At 39.0% G+C, this 16,394-nt stretch overlaps 1 protein-coding gene across 6 annotated transcripts in view; it reads left to right on the top strand.

Moving 5' to 3' along the window:
- The window catches only part of GULP1 (GULP PTB domain containing engulfment adaptor 1), a 143,249-nt gene extending 128,384 nt beyond the window's left edge, over positions 1-14,865 (top strand). For 4 of the 6 annotated variants that reach the window (XM_063162548.1, XM_063162544.1, XM_063162545.1 and 1 more), the window contains 2 exons: positions 6,251-6,345; positions 12,849-14,865. In XM_063162548.1, coding sequence (XP_063018618.1) covers positions 6,251-6,345; positions 12,849-12,920 — 167 coding nt within the window. In that variant the 3' untranslated portion in view covers positions 12,921-14,865. Of the gene's footprint in view, positions 1-6,250; positions 6,346-8,117; positions 8,129-12,848 lie in introns of all 6 variants that reach the window. The other 2 variants (XM_063162549.1, XM_063162547.1) reach the window with 1 other exon arrangement.
- The last annotated feature ends 1,529 nt before the right edge of the window (positions 14,866-16,394 follow it).

The raw sequence follows: 16,394 nt of genomic DNA, 5'->3' as shown, positions 1-16,394 counted from the left end.
CCTGCGTTTCTGGGGAAGGCAGCAGGTGGAGTAAGTATGGTGATGGTGTTGCTCAAGGGAGAGCTGAAGAAACTCCTCAAGGGGACTTGGAATGCTGTTTTCAACACTGCTGTTCATGTCATGCACAGCTTTGTTTAGCTGTAGTTGATGAACCTCTCCAGATCTCCAACCACTCCTAAAAGGTCTTCAGAAGGTTATTAGCAACAGCAATTTTATTTTGCAAAGGCTTGAAAGCATTTAGGGTAAGGTTCTTGAATTCACTGGAAATTTTTTTGGAGTCCAGAAAGTCTTTTTAAAAGCTTTGGAAATCCCTTGAGGGAGAGGAGTGTGGGGCATGTTAGAGGTTGTGGAAATATGGGTCTGTGTTTGTGTCTTCTGTTCCTGATGCCTATTTTAGAGTGAACAAGGGACATTAATGTTACTGCCTGCCACCATATGGAACATATTTGAGGAGATTGTGCTGTTTTGGGGCATGCCTCTAGGATGGAGAATTTTCAACTGTGAATGGGAGCTGTGCACAAAAACAAAAATTCATTTTATAACTTCAGTGAGTGAATGTCTTCCCTCCCCAAGCCCATATCTGATGCACTCTTTGGTTGTATTGCTCAGAATGTCTGCCACCTTCTAAAGAGAAAGTAAATGTTCAGACTTTTAGTTCAATAAAGAGCCTTGTTTTTTTTAAAGAGACCAATTCAATATAATTAATGAACTTCTGTGGGATCTCCAAAAGGTATGCTAACAGAATTTTATGTCTATCAAGTATAGTCAGTATTAACTATTTTCATATAATTTAAAAGAATATTGGAATATTCTAATAGAATAGAACAGCTCTATTGAGAGAATTTTATGCCTTTACAATAAGTAAGTGAAAGGTTGCTTCTCTGAAACTATTATAAGTGCCATAAAATAGATCTAAATGTGCATATACAGCTTCAAGAATGGCAACTTAACTTGAATTGAATTATAGTCAAGATTTTAATTTTTTTACCTCTTGACTTACCTCAGTTCCATCGGAATTGTGGCCCAGTTCCATAGAAATCTTGTGGGACTCAGCACTCAGATCTTGAAGGATCTTGAAAATTCCAGCTATTTGGGATTTGTAATACAAGGGGAAAGAAAAAAATAGTTGCTTATTAACAGCAGTATTTATTGTTTAAAATAATTGCTGCTTGTGCACTTCACTGATTTGACTTTCTGAGATGATGTAGTTCAGAGATGCCACTTCAGGGAGAGATTACAAAGCCCATCATGGTCTTTATACTTTTGATCCCTGCTCTTTCAGTCTGTGTCAGGATACTTTCTGTGTTGAAAATTACTGTGTTCATGAGCTATTAATGCTTTTTGGCATGTTTCAGAGCGTCATTGAAACATGAGAGGAATATTTTATCATCAAACAAGGGCTTGACTGTCCCAGATGAGAAAGTTCAGCTCCCATAAGCTCATTCAGGCTGTGAATGTCCCCTTGCTGTGGCGATGTGCAATAATGCATTGCTTTGTGGTGTCACTGCTGCCAGAACCAGCAAGCTGGCATTTCTTTCTCCAGTACAAGTCAGAGGGCTGGCAGCCAAGAGGAGTGAAAGTTTGGAGTCTGTATTTTCTACATAACCTTTTCCTCTTCCTATCTCTACTTTCTTTATCACTGCACTCAAGCAGAGTTGATTTGGTGAAAGTACTGGGTGAATTTTTTGGATTTTATAATTTTGTAACTTTCACCTTTCTCACATTCAGTAGTAAAGAAGGAGAAAGATGAGGGTTTGCCATCTATTTGTTAGTATCACCTCATTTTGTTCCTTTTGCCTAAGTGGAGCCTGTTACCCAGGCAGGACACTTGGGCTGCTCAAGCAAAATGTGCTTTTAAAAGTTCATCTTATTCATCCACTGGCCAGTTTGAGAAACCAGCCAAAAATAACAGTGCCCCAGAAAGGCGTGGGCATTTGTAAGAAACCTGCAAAAATACAAAGCACTTTGCATTCTTCCAAGGAATAGTTACATAGGTGATTTCTGGCACCAGGATGACAGTTCAGCTTCCCATAATGACAAATGCCCAGAGTTAGAATTTTGCTTGCCAGTTCTTCCCTTGAAAATTTCACAGGGAAAACAGCTGTAGGGTGATAAATGGTACCTCTGGCTTTGCTGAGCTCACAGCGTGTAGTTCAAGACACCTTTTAATACTAGAGCAGAACAACAGTGACTTTTTAAATTTTTTTTGAAAGACAGCTATTTCCAAAGCATTTAGGCTTTAAAAAATTATTTAAATCTTGAGATTTGGAGTACATATTCAGCAGTGTTCCAACAGGGCTACTCAGTAAATGTCTGCTCACTACTGGCTGCATCAGCAATAGCAAACAAATGGGGTTTACCTATTTTACCTATTTAAAGGAGAAAGTGGCATAACTTTTGTGCAGGAAGTTGCAGGTTGGTTAAATGCATGCTGACTCTTTAGGTAATAATTGCGACATAGTGAAATGCAACCAAAAATGCAATGCTAGAGATTGCATGCTGCTTCCTCTTGGAGTAAGGGGTTGTAAGTTCTTACAAGTTATCTGAATAGTCAGAATTAGCTCATTAATTTTATTTCATTAAAGGAGGAATTAACTAGGTTTCTTGTTGGTACAGCATTCTTTTCATATCTCAGAAAAGAACTGGAGAGGATTATTCTCTACTGAGTTGTTCAGTATTTATTTCACACAAATGCATCATGAACAATCCAAGGTCACAACTGGCAGATGCAGAAATCTGCTCTGAGGTGCTCTTTTTCTGCAGATATTTAAGAGTATTTTGTCAGAATAATGGCTGTAATAATTTCCAAAGAAAAAAATATGGAGTAGCCTGCAGCTAAATGAAAGGCTTTCTGGATTTTCCTGTCTCAGTTTATTCCAAATATTTCTTTGGATGCTTATCTCTAAGTGTGATTCATTTTTGTCACCACAGCTGCTCCATCTGGGCAAAGCATATATCAGCATAGCTGTGAGCCTGGATGAGAGCTGAGATAGAGATTGGGATGTGAACTGCAGCAGAAAAACCAAATATTTGTATTTTTGCTTAGTCATTGCCAATTTTGATTTTACCATAGAGTGCAGGTTGCTATTCTCCAGTATTTGTTTGTTCTCCTGAATGTCAGGTCCCAGAATTTATCACTTGTTCATGTTATCCTGTGGTTTGAGCTGAGCATCTAAAACATCAACATTTCATGGTTTTTGAATTTGTGGGTCAATTTTGCAGCCTGTGAATTTAATTCCATCCAGAAAGGAATGAGAAAGGGAAAGGAAATTATTTCAACTGTTTGAAAGGATAATTTTCAAAGGCTTCCTGGTTGCTGTTTATTGGAGAAAGAAATGCCTGTCTATGGTACAGTGATTTTGGGGAGTGTGCAAGACAAGATATTCTTGTTATAGCTAATTTCCATGCAAATATTCTGGCCTAAAACAAAAAGTTACCAATTTATCCCATCTGTGCTTAAGAGGAGGCCCCCTTTCATCATGAGTGGAGTGAACACTGTGGGTAAGCCTATGGATATCCCAAGGAATATCCCAGCCCTGCAGGGATGAAATCCTCACATTTCTCCATTTTACACATGTTCTTCAGCTTTTGCTCTCAAGGCAAATAATGACAAATAGTGCTACTGAAAGTATTCCATGGAACTTCGTGCTTCCCTGACTCTTAGCAGTGCAGCCTCTCTTGTAACACTCAAACTTCAAATGCAGAAAAGCAGTTGTTCTGTGAACTTCTTCAGCTGGAATGGATAGCAAGTTGTGATAGAGATAATTCCCCAAGTAATAGCTTTCCTCAGAAACCCTAGGTAATGCTAGGTAATGCTTCTTTATTTTGAATTTGATTCTGTGCAGGGTTTACTAGGCTCTGTCACTTGGAATAAGTCACACTCTGGTTGTTTTAAATTCTGCTTTGTATACAGTATAAATTCAGAAATCTTTCCCATTAAAGGAAGGCGTCACATTAAAGGAGTTAAAACTTCTGCTTTTCTCCTGCTAATGAGCTCAAAAGGGCTTTCATTAATACAAGCCCAATAATAAGGCATGAATGAGATAATAGCCATAATAGTGTACAAAATGCTTTTAAAAATAGTCAGAAGTCATGATTCAGTAAAAATTACATGCAGGCATTTTGTCCTTCACTGTTTTATCCTAAATACATTCAGTACAATGTTTGCTGAGCCCTCGTGTTGGAACTGTCTGCTTTCAATTGTCTGACCACAGAGAAAGCTGTCAACTCCTTTTAAAGGTAAAAGGAAAGAAAATGGACCTACACAATGACCCACAGACTGTTGAGGGTTATAAAGTAGAATCACTTTTTTGCCTGGTAGAGGTTAGATTGCAACTCAAAGCTGCTACACATCTGAAGGTTATTTGCTGGGAGCATCAGAGCATTTCAGGACACTGGTTATACTGAAGCAGACCCATTTTGGCTGTGAAAGAGGCAAAGGATGAGAGAGAACCTAATTTTTACATTCGATTATCCGAGTTCAAGTCTCTCTTGCACGCAGGTGGTCTGCCTTTGCCAGGAAAGACTGGATTTCTTCTTGGCTCTAGAGGACTATTGGAATAAGGCTCTCTTATCTGGGCCATCTCCTGGTCCCATGTGACAGTTTGTAGCTGCTTAGCCACAGTTTTTTAAATATGTAATCAATCAAGTGCTGCTCAAATTTCTGTACTTTATTATGGGAATTTCTGTGCTTTATTGTGGGAGCAAATTCTGGTACTTGCCAATAATTTAAAATGCCTGCTGTGCAGCCTGATAACACCTAATTGATAAGGGCAAAGCCCTGACAGACTAATATGTACAATAACTGTTGAAGAGCCCAGAGAACACATGTGTGAAATTCTGTCTGCAAGGATGCCAAAACCAAACCAGCTGTGCAGCTGTAGGCAGGTGCTGCACCACTGATAACAGGACTGGGAATTCTGCAATAGGGGGAGTGGTTCCAGCAGTCAATTGTCAACCAAACCTTAGGTGTGAAGGGTGAATTTTGTGCTGAACTGCTCAGTCACTTCAGGGTTAATTGCCCCTCTTACCGTCACACTCAAAAACTAAATTTGTTTTGAGACAGGTAGAGTGCTTGTCAAGTTTCTTGCTAGGCAGCCATGAATGTTAGGAGAGGGGATATCTCCTCGTGGTTCAGGTTTTCTCTCCACCAGTGACAAGGCTGTAGAGGAACTCGGTTCTGTAAATTCTGCAATCAGTGGGGTTTGGTTAGCAGTTTTATTTTTTTTTAACTGCTGTAGTTTAATCCAATGTGAGATGGGAAATGTGCCTAGAGATGGAACTTTTACCTGTAGGAAAGAAAAATCTATTACTAAGGAGGAGGAAAAAACACCCAAAACCTGAAAAACCAAAAAATATTTGAGCAGGCAGATATAAAGAACTATACTGGTCTAATATGAAAAAAGAACCCAAAAGAACTCCAATTGTATTGGAGGTGTTTCTTCTTAACCAGACAAAAACAAGAAACATCATCCTCCCTTTGACCACTAGAATGCAAACTGCAATTAAGAAAGAGTGAGAAACTTTTGGTATTGAGAAAGTGAAAATTTGCAATCATTCTATTTATGCACCCAAATTTAGTGGTATTTTAGTGTGAAAATTCATGGTCCTGTTGTGGTTTTGGTTTTTTTTTTAAATTAATTTTTTCTTAATGTGGTTTTCTCCAAGATTTTAAAACTCTGATGGCTTTTAGTTTTAATTACTGCTAGTTGTTCATTGAGGAACTGTATCAAATAAAGACCTCACCTTGCCTGAGTAAGAATATTAGCTTCTCTCACAAAAACATCCTTAACCTGAGGAGTGGCAGACAGGGAACACGAAGATTAATTGGTTAGTAATTTGTTGTTGACAGAATGTAGAAATGAAATTTGGCAACTCATGTGCAGTTGCTTCCTCTTCATTTTTGAAACTCCTGCACAAAGACTCCAGAGCACTCGTCAGTACATGGTGCCCTCTTCCAAGAGCAGCAACTCCTCACCGGATCTCTAGAAGGCACAAGCACTAAAGGAAGCTAAAGAGAGGCTTAAACAGAAGTCCAGTGGTGTTCTTGGGAAAATATTTGAGTATTAAGGTTTGGGAAACTGCCCAAGAGCTGGCTTGCACGCTGGGATGTTAGAAGTTGTGGTTAATGAGTGCCATATCTGGTGGTGCTGTTGCTTAGCTCTGGTGGAGATGTAAGGTGGCTTTTTCAGAGCACTGTTGTTGCTGTCCATACCTGTTCTCCCAGTGACTCACGTTTCTGTCGTTGCAGAGAGAGACCTTTTTGGAGCAGAACCTTTTGACCCTTTTAGCTGTGGAGCAGGAGATTTCCCTCCAGACATTCAGTCCAAGCTAGACGAGATGCAGGTAACTACTGTCTTATGTGCATTTTGATGGCTGTGTGCCTATCCTTGAAATACATCCTTGCCATATTCTATAAACGTGTTCCACAAAGCACACACTAATGCCCAGACAAACCCCTGCTTCTGACCATTCCATCTGTATAGAATGCTGCTGCTCTTTGAGCTGCAGTTTGGGGTTGTCTCAAGAGCCCCACCTGGTACCAATAGAGTCAGCTACACTAATGAAAGGTTTCTCAGCAGTGTAACCAAAATGGTTTGGGAGCTGTTACCTGGGAAGGGACTGACAGAGGTGAAAAAGAGAACTGAGCCCTCCAGATCCCTTGATCTTTACTGCAGCAATCTTCCCCATGCCAATGTAGCCTCCTCTTTCCCTCAGTTGGCATCACGTTGTTTTTTCTCAGCATTGGACAGTCTTAGGTGCTTCTGAGGCCACGACAATTTTTTGCTGCCTTTAAAAACAGCTCTGTGGCACCCTGGAGCAATTTAACTCCTGAGAAATGGTTCAAGAATTCTGAATCGTTGTGTTTTTATCAGAAAATGTTTGTTGATTCTGAAACACTCAACATTGTCCATTCAGTTATTGACCCAATTGTGAAACAATTCTAGGAGAAAGTCCTCAAGTTTTGGAACAAATGATGCTCTGCAGTCAAACTTTGAAAACTTCTAGTTCCTTGCCAGCTTATCTCTAGTATTTTTTTAAGCAGCCTGCCAGCAAAAGAAGATGCTGGAAATAATGGAAACTTGAGTTTCTAGGATCCTGGCTCCTCAGCAGAAAGTATTCCAAGGGTTTCCAACCCTCTTTTCTCTTAGGAGCCCACAAAGTCCAAGAGCATTTGCTTTCAGGCTCCTTCTGTTCCTGTCTCCTGCCTAGAGAGCAGCAGAGGCATTTTAAAATGGCTTAAATAAGATTGAAAGACCATTTCATTTTCCTGAGTACATTTTCTTTTCTTTGTCAGTTCAGGATGGTTCCACTGACAAATTCTACTCACAATGAAGCAAGAAATTTAGCTTCTTAGTCCCCTGTATCATTTCAAAGAGCAGCTAAAAGCCAAAACTGTCTTCTTTGCAATTCCAACAACATGCTGGTATTTTGTGAATTACATAATGTTGTTACCAAGCCCTTGAACACAACCCCCAAATCTTATAGCACCTCCCATTAAAATATTACCAACATTTCCATGGTTTTAGGGAAAAATAAATTGTAGCAACTGTGGTTACCACTAATAATGGTATGTCAATATTTTTAAATGTTGCATATTAAGAGTTCCTATACAGGTAATATTTTGACAATATTTGGAATTGTTTGCCTATAACACTACAGAGTGCTGTCACCTCATAAAACATCAGGGAATGGAGTAGTAAATATATTTATCAAAGATGTTTGAAGTAATGAAATTAAAATCTCACATCATTGTTTGTACTCTCTTGATCTAAAAAAAGGAGACAACCAATCAATAACAGAACCCCCAAGCACTGGAGTGTTACTGTGTCCTGTTGTGAAGAAAGGCACTCTCCCCCAGCATATCAGCCATTCACTAAGAATTAATTAGTGAACTTTATGTAGGCACAAATCTTGACACTTATGATCCTGCTGAGAGCAAGTGTACAGCTGAAAGGGTATGAAAAACCCCCATATTCTAACCTGAGCCAGAGCAAAGGCTCTGTACAGCCTTTAAATACAGACTGTATTTTACTGTGTGATTGTTGCAAAATACAGCTTGAAACATGTTTTTCCTAATGTCTCTTTTATCTTCTTGTGCTTTCCTGGGTGCACAGCGTCAGCGATGGTTGGTATATCATATTTTAATAATGGTATTTAAAGCATTTACAATTGAAATGTGCACGTGTTTGTCTTGTGTTTCTATTTTTATGTATAAAAATTTCAGTATTTATGTTTTGTGTATAAAACTCTTGAGTCAGTGCCATTTTCATTTTTAGGGGCCCACAATTTCTATGTTAGGCACAGCTGATGGTTGTTTTCTTTACTGTCTCTTGCCAGGTGCTAATACTAAGCCTTTGTTTTCACTGCTGTTTGTGATCCCTGTGTACTTGTGATATCTCCAGTTGTCATTATCAGATTGTCACTAGTGAAATGGTTTAACCAAAACCTTTAGTACAGAGATTGTGTTAGTATAATCATGTTTGAGAGCAAGTCTTTGTTTGGACAGGGTGATTTAAAACTTTTCAAGGAGCAGAAGCAGCTGTGCTAGTCTCAACAGCTGTTAGACACAGCCTTTGAGGAAGGTGAGGGCACAGAACATGTAATATGCTCTGGAAATCCAACAATGAGAAATGTGGAAGAAAAGTGTGAGCTTCTCTTTATTTTCTGAAATGCAAAGTGAATGAGTCTGTCATCTTTGCATTATGGAAGCACAGCCTGGGTTTCAGTAACTCTGTGTTCTGTTAGGTCTGTGAAGGTAACTGTTTTACAGGCACCTAGCAAATAGTTCCAGGTATGAACTTCCTGCACCATGGTGTTAAATGCAGCTCAGCCTGCAGTGAGGATGTGCCAACCTGATTTTGGAGCAGCCCAGTCCAGACTCTCTTAGCCTGTTTCTTGTGAGGAACATGTGAGGTGCCACAGTCCTGTGCAGAAAAGCTGCCCTGATGTGGCCTTGTGCTTTGGGGAACAAAGTGGGAGAGGAGAGCCCAGCGCAGAAGAGGCACTGGAGAATCAACTCTTGAGTAGTGGGTGCTTTTCCTCTGCATCCTGCATTCTGAACTTCATGAGATCAGATAAGGTTCCCTGGCCTCTAGGGGAACACTCTTATTTTTAAACTTCAGTGAGGATCCAAATTTCACAGTTAAGCTTTCCATTCCGTTTCTCAGTCCAATCTCTGTTGATCTTTTTGCAGAGCTTAAAACTCAAACATTTGCTGAGATGTGACATTTATAGCTCAGGCCTCTCTCTGATGGCTGTCCAACCTCCTGTTTCCCTGCACCCTTATGCTGAAACATATTTTCATCTTTACTTTGACTATGTCCAGACATTAATAAAATGAATGTCTACTTTCCCAGAAATCTTGCAGTGAGGAGAAGTTTCCCTGGATCATGAATCACACTAGCAGCAGCTGCTATAATTTATTAAAATCTCAAGGTAGTTAATATCAGAAAGCTTCCAGGAGCTGTAAGCCACTCTCCCTGCATGCCCTGAAGCAGTCAGTAGACTTGACATCTTTCCATCTCAAATAACTTATGCTCAGCCCTCTAAATGTTCCTCTCAGAGATATGTAAATTTGTCATTGCTTCATTGGGTTTGTGCTGACTTAAGCTCATGGAGTGAAATCACTGTGAAGTGATAAGTGAATGAACTTCTCAGCCATAAGGTTGATTCTGGCAAATTTATCTCCTGATAAAGTGCAAGTTCTTTGTGTTGTACTGCTTACTGGTTTTAACCAGAGTAGCTCACATCTTTTTATCCTTGACTCCAAAAAAAGGCTGCTTTTGGAAGAGGGATTATTTCTGAGCTGTTTCAAGTGGAAACAAACTTTGCTCCTCTTTTTAGGGCATCAATCACGTCCCTTAGTACAATACCATTACTTAGTAGATATCTAAACTGCTCAGTCCTTGTGTTAAAATTCCTCTCAAGTATAAAAGCTCCTTGAGGTGGACACAAACACAGAAAAACAAGGCACAATATAGATGCACACTTCATAGCCCTTCTTGTTCCCTGTCCTGGCCAGTGCCACAGGGTGGCCTTTTCCAGCATTCCCTGAAAATTCACTTCATGTCTTCCACCTAAATACCCAAGAGAAAAAAAAAAAAAATCTAGATTTTACATTCCTTTAATGAAAGGAATGCCCATCTGGTCACTTGGATTGCTTTGATGTCCTCTCTATGCAGTTGGGCTTTTTGGCCTTGTGGTTTTCATGGAAGTTTGAGGCTGCTTGGAAGTGCAGAATCTGACAGTGATGATTGTGGGTTTGTTGTGGCTCAGAAGTGACCATGGAAGTGCCATGTCCCTGTTACAGACAGGAAAGTGCATAAGCCATTGTTCTCAGGAGCAACACCTGGCAGCCACAGCACTGATTTCTTTCAGGACAGACAGTTCATTTTGGTAACAAATGTTAAAAAGCTTTTTTAATCATTATGATCCATAAAGAGCAGCAGTCTCTGAATGGATTAGCATTGATCACATTGCAAATATGTGGAAATGTAATTGTTTTAAATTTAAAATATCACAGCTTGAGAAGGACTAAACAGCACTGGGGGGAGGTAGCAGAAGGAAAGGAGTGAAGCTGCAGAAGGAAAGGCCAAGGAGGCCATGGTTCTTCAAGAAAGTGGAAATAGTTCTAAGTCATAGCAAACACGAGCAAAGTGCTAAGTGACAAAATATCAGTTTGTGTGGAAAAAACTTGACATGCTCAACATAAGAGCAGTGAGATGAGTGTACTTCCAAAATGCATCATCTGATTTGCTCTTCCCTTGCTGGAAAGAGGGCATTGGAAGTGAAGCCACTTAAGACACCAGCAAGCTGTGCTTAACAGTAAAAATAAGATAAAAATAAGAGTGGACAGGAATGGGATGGATGTTCAGTGAAGGCTCTGGCTGGCTCAGGATGAAGGTCTCTATCCTTGTCAAACCAGTTGTTGGTGGTGTTCTGTTCTTGGAGCTCATCAAGCATCCTCTGCTTGAAGCACCAACAACAGTCCCTTGTTGCTGTGTCCCTTTGCAAGCTCAAAGCCGGAAGCAGCCTTCGGGTACCTCAGAAGTTGAGCATCCCTGGCACCCTGTAACTGCAGGGTTTAAAGTGTAACAGACCCTAGGGCTAATCTCTGAATTCTCCTTCTGGGTAAGCAGTCCTCCTTTGACTGCAGTTACATCAATTAATTTACCCTTTGGGGAAATGAACACTGTTTGTAACAGGATGTGTTTCACTTGAAATTTCACCTGCTGTTTGCTTGAAATGTCTTCTGCATTTAATGTTCTTCCTTTTAATCCTTTTGAAAATGCACAGAAAACAAAAAAAAAGGAAAAATATTAAATATACTAGTGAGCCTTGGCAGCACTGTGTCACCCAGGTAGAGTAAACTGGGTAGCATGGATCTGCCTTTAGGAAAATGAAGCTTTTACTTGGAAATTCTCAGACCATTTAATAACTATTGCCAGGAGGTTTGTTCTGTTTTTCCACATTATTCTCCTGATAGCAGTAGCTTGGCAGGGTTATTAGATATTCATACACTTTTCAAGTGTTAGCCTGTGATTTGAATTTGTTTGAAATTAAGCTGGTTTGACTTGGGATTTATCTTCTAAACCCAAAAGGTATGGTCTTGAGGTACTGCTGTGCATGTGAGGGAAAGACTTGAGTTTGTGCCTAATCCCTACACAGATGGTTTTACAAAAAGATTTATCTTGTTTACAAGATATTTCCTTGATGAAAGGAGCTGTTATTGATTTCATAGCACACAGTCAGCACTCTCACTGAACAGAGCACTGCTACACCTGCCACGGAGTTGATGCTCTCATGGCATTTCTAGTCAGAGCCCCATTTCCAATTGCTTAAACCTTCAAAGTACTTTCACCCTAGAGACTGAAATTTTCTTGACTCCAAGGTGACTTTTAAGGGGTCAAGCCAATATTATTCAGCTTTTTTTAATGCAAAAAGAGAAGTGAAAATAAGAGTAGTTTTCCTGTATTAAAAGTGCAGTTGTTTAGGACTGGTGTGAACAAAGTACCTTTAGCAAACCAAGCATCTATGAAAGCATACAAAATAAAAAGTATTTATAGAAAAAATTTCTTTTCCATAGAGGAGGTGGTAGCATCCAGCTTATAATCTTTTTTGTTTTTCTATTAATAAAATGAATGTGAGCAGACTCAAGAATTTTGGTCTGAACTTTTAAAGCAACTCACTGCACTTTCAAAATACCACTGGGTTTTATTTTACTGAGTTACACGCCTTTAAAATGCACAGTTTTTCATTTGCAGTGGAGCAAGTATGGTTTTATCTGCCTTTTTCATGAAGCTCAGATGGCAGTGGGCAGTAAATATCAATTTAACTGCACTGGGAGCAATTCAGAGCAGCCCTCTGAGTTGGGGTAGTCAGCACTTTTTGTTGGGCTGCTCTTACAGCACCACAGAATATAGGAGACACCTTGTATTAGTAACAATGCCCATGTCACACCTCTATTTTTCAATATAAATCTTGAATTTTACTCAGGAACAACATATTGCAAATTAAACTTGTTTGGATTTCTGTCAGCCCATGTACAATATTCAATATTGTTATTCTATAGTATTTTCCTCACTTTATGTACATACTGTAGCTATGCTGTTGTAAGGTGTGCATCTTTTATGAGTTAACCACTGAGACTTACTAAAAAGTGGCTGACCAATTAACGGAAATATTTCTGAATTCAGTTTTGAATTATCATTGAGTACTTCAATTTTGAAGTATCATTGCAGTTTGTCTGCCTAAAGATATGCTTGGATTTAAATGTTTTTACAAGGAGAATGTAATCCTCCGGAACTCACTTGGCTCTTTACTAATGATGTCTTGTTTCATTGCAGGAGGGGTTCAAAATGGGATTAACTCTTGAAGGCACAGTATTTTGTCTTGACCCACTAGACAGCAGGTGCTGATGCCAAGAAAGTCAATGTGAATTTCCTCCACAGTGTTTTTTTTTATTTTTGAACATGTACTCACAGATACTATCCATGTGCCAAAAATTGCTTTTTTCAACATGTAAACTCTTGTGAGGCTTGCTTCTGTAAAAATTCAACTTATTTCCAGTCTTTCCCTGTACAAATGTAAAAAGTTGTATTTGTTTATGAATTATGGATGAAATTACGCTGTTGTGTTTCTTTCTGTCACATTTTGGCCCGAGTTTACTATGCTTTATGACTATTAGCTTGGAGAAGTTCTTCAGAAGGGTCACTCATACCTCTCTCTCTGTCTCTCTCTGCAAATGTGCAGGCATGAATTCTACATAGTACTTTACCTGGCAGCGTTTTGAAATTATGCTTTTAAGGTATTATTTAATATTCAAGCAGTAAAATTATTAATATCTGCTACAAAAAAATTCAATTTGCAGTGAAAAAAACATAAAATACTAACCATTACTATATGCTTCAAAAGTAAATTTGGATGCAGTATGATTGATTTCCATCACTGTGGTTACTGCCCTGTATATCTGCTGTCATTGGTTTATACAATCCAGATTTTAGGTCCTTCATTCATGGTTTAGAAATTAACAAGTTGCTAGTCTGGTAATTAGTGCTTAATGAGCCTAGAAGAACTACTAAATTGCAGAATGGCAAAGCAACCACCCTTTGTTTTGATATTTTATAGCTGAAGTGTAAAGTATGTACCTTGGAATTCATTACGTGCTAGCCATAACTTAAAAGGAAGATTATGGTCCTGCATTTTCTTAGGAACTTAGGGAATTTTGTGTATATGCAGGCACTGGGCTCAGTTCTGTAATTACTTTCAGCACCCGAGTGTTTACAGCCAGGCTCTGTTGAGTATAATTCTGTTACTCTCTTCTTCACTGTTCCATGTCTTTAATTCCTGCAGAGAAACAGCTCTAAGTCCTTTGTACCCACTGGCTGTTCATGTTACAGAAATACCTGCACACCAAAATTCTCAGCTGCTGGTGAGATGAATGCTGACATGTCTATGCATACTTTTCATTAATCTTTCTCATAAGCAATAAAACACCATCTTAAACCCATCTCAGAAAATTATCATTAATTAAATTAAAAAACTTTCCAACCTCTAGTATTTTCCCTTCAAAGCATAAAAACGTGGAAACCCCCCTGCCCCTAAATTTTCAGATTTTTTTTATGAGAGGCTTTGTGCTGACACTTACAGTTTTGTCCTTCAGAGTCACAGTTTACACCAAAACCACATTTTTCAGTTTCATGATGGGTATTTTTATGCCTTGTTCAACAAAGTACTTGTGCATGTGCCTTTGGAGTCCTCTAAAAGAATGGGATTATTCCTTTGCTGGGTTTGACACATCCTCAGGTACCTTGCTGAACTGGGGCCTTAACATCCAACATTGCATTTGTCTTCCTCTCTCTCATTCTGAGTTCATCATTCATATAGAGTATTATAGAGAAATATATATTAAAATATATGAAATCACTAACAAATAGAATAGTATATGTTTCATAAAGAAAAGTCTTTATAATTTTGTTTGTCATATAGTATTTTCGAATTTGTATAATGAGGATGTTTAGTAGCCATAGCAATGGCCTTTTTTAACAAATAGAATTTGTATTTTTATTGTACTTTAAAAAGCTTTACATAATAAGCATCTATTTAGTGGTCATTTATTATCAATGGTAACACTAAGATAATATTTGCACATTTTAAGAAACCTTTTTCGTTACTGATTTTTATGATAGTTGACTGCAAATGGCATGGTTAAATCTTATATACCTGATCAATACATACAAAAATACTTAAATCAACACAACAGTGCATTTTTAATTTTTATGTGATCCAATTGGAAACTGTATTTCTATGTAATCTCAAATGTCTGTTTAATTTTGCCTAAAATAAATGTTTTTAAATAAATTGCCTCCTGGAACACAGTGTTCATTCACTAAAATGCCCAGCTGGAAGGTAGGATGGGGTGGTGCTTTAATATTGGGCTGGATCTGCCACAAAAGGGTTTAGTGCTGGAATGGGTTAAAAGTCACCTTTGGAAAGGATCCAGTCTCAGGGTAGAGTTACTTTATTACTGAATTTGGGCTAATCTGCAATCAGCAGAGAAAAATCTTGTTCTAAATGCAGCTGTATAATACTGACAATTAGGGAGTAACTCTGCAGTGCTTCCTGTATTTAATTGACTTTTCTTTTTGTCCTTTTCTTCCCCCATACTTCTCTGCTCAGTATACTTGGCTGCTGACTGACTGTTTAAGAAGGGAAGGATAATAATTGAAGTTTTTCTGAGCCTTAGAAAACAATCTAGCACACATCACCATGTCCTGTGAGCTGTGAGCAGGATCTGTCCCTCCCTGCTGCTGTCAGTGTTCCCTCCCAGGCAGGGCAGCAGCACCTTGTGCCACATTTTCTCTGCTGCTTTGAAATACCAGGCTGGGAGCAGCCAGAGGAGCCCAGGACATTGTTCCTGCTCTGCTCAGAGGGAGGGGGGTGCTGCTGCTGCTCACAGCACAGTGTTGGCTGTGGAAGTTGTCTTGCTGCAGAGAGACACACACACCATCTACTAGGTTAGAAATGTGGTGCTAATGAGTCAGGAACAAGACTTTTTTTATTTTTAAATTGCAACAAAAAATAGTTCATGTGTTTTATTCAGCTTCATGCTGCCTGTTTTGCTGACACTTTTTTCTTTCTTTTGGATGCCTTTTCTTTCCATTTCTATATTTTTCTTCTATAAACTGTGATCACTCTGCTGACCATGCTAACTGTGGCTGTATGACTTCTGGACATGTAATAGTAGATTTTGGTTCCACTTGAATGTCCAACAACTCTCCTGGCCTGTCATCCCAAGCTATATTAACACCTAGAAGCAGGATTCCTTGCTTTATATTCCTTGTTTTCCTATGATATGAACTAATTCTTTCTTCCTACCTGCCTATCCTGGTATACCTGAGTAAATGAGCTGCTTAGTTTAGAATTGTGAAGTCAAACAGCTGAAATATGGTGAGTTGGTGTTTCCTTTTTTTAACCTTTGATAAATCACTGAGCATCAGGGCAGGATGTTCTTGGCCTATCTCGTCTTTACTTCCAGCGGGTCTGCAAGTGGCTCTTGCCCTTCCATGTAATAGATGGGATATGTGCTAAACATAACATTGATCAAATTGCTCAAAATGGTAAAGACCAAATCTTTCATGTGGTGAAAGGAATTATACTCCATTCTGGCTTCACAGATGGAAAAGAAGAAAAGAAGGAGAAATTCTCACACTTGCAGAAGCGTGGTCGTGTAATCCCAGAGGTGATTCAATGTGCCAAGGAATGGGGCTGGCTCTGAGAGTTCATTATGAGGATTAATTTTCAATTTGTGGAACTAAGCATGGTCTCATTCTCACTGAGCAACTCTGCTTCACAAAAAGAGTCTCTTCTGCAATGGAGGAGACAGTCATTGC

The sequence above is a fragment of the Melospiza melodia genome, chromosome 8 (genome assembly GCF_035770615.1).
Source record: "Melospiza melodia melodia isolate bMelMel2 chromosome 8, bMelMel2.pri, whole genome shotgun sequence".
Taxonomy (NCBI): domain Eukaryota; kingdom Metazoa; phylum Chordata; class Aves; order Passeriformes; family Passerellidae; genus Melospiza; species Melospiza melodia.
This window is presented reverse-complemented; position numbering and strand designations above follow the sequence as displayed.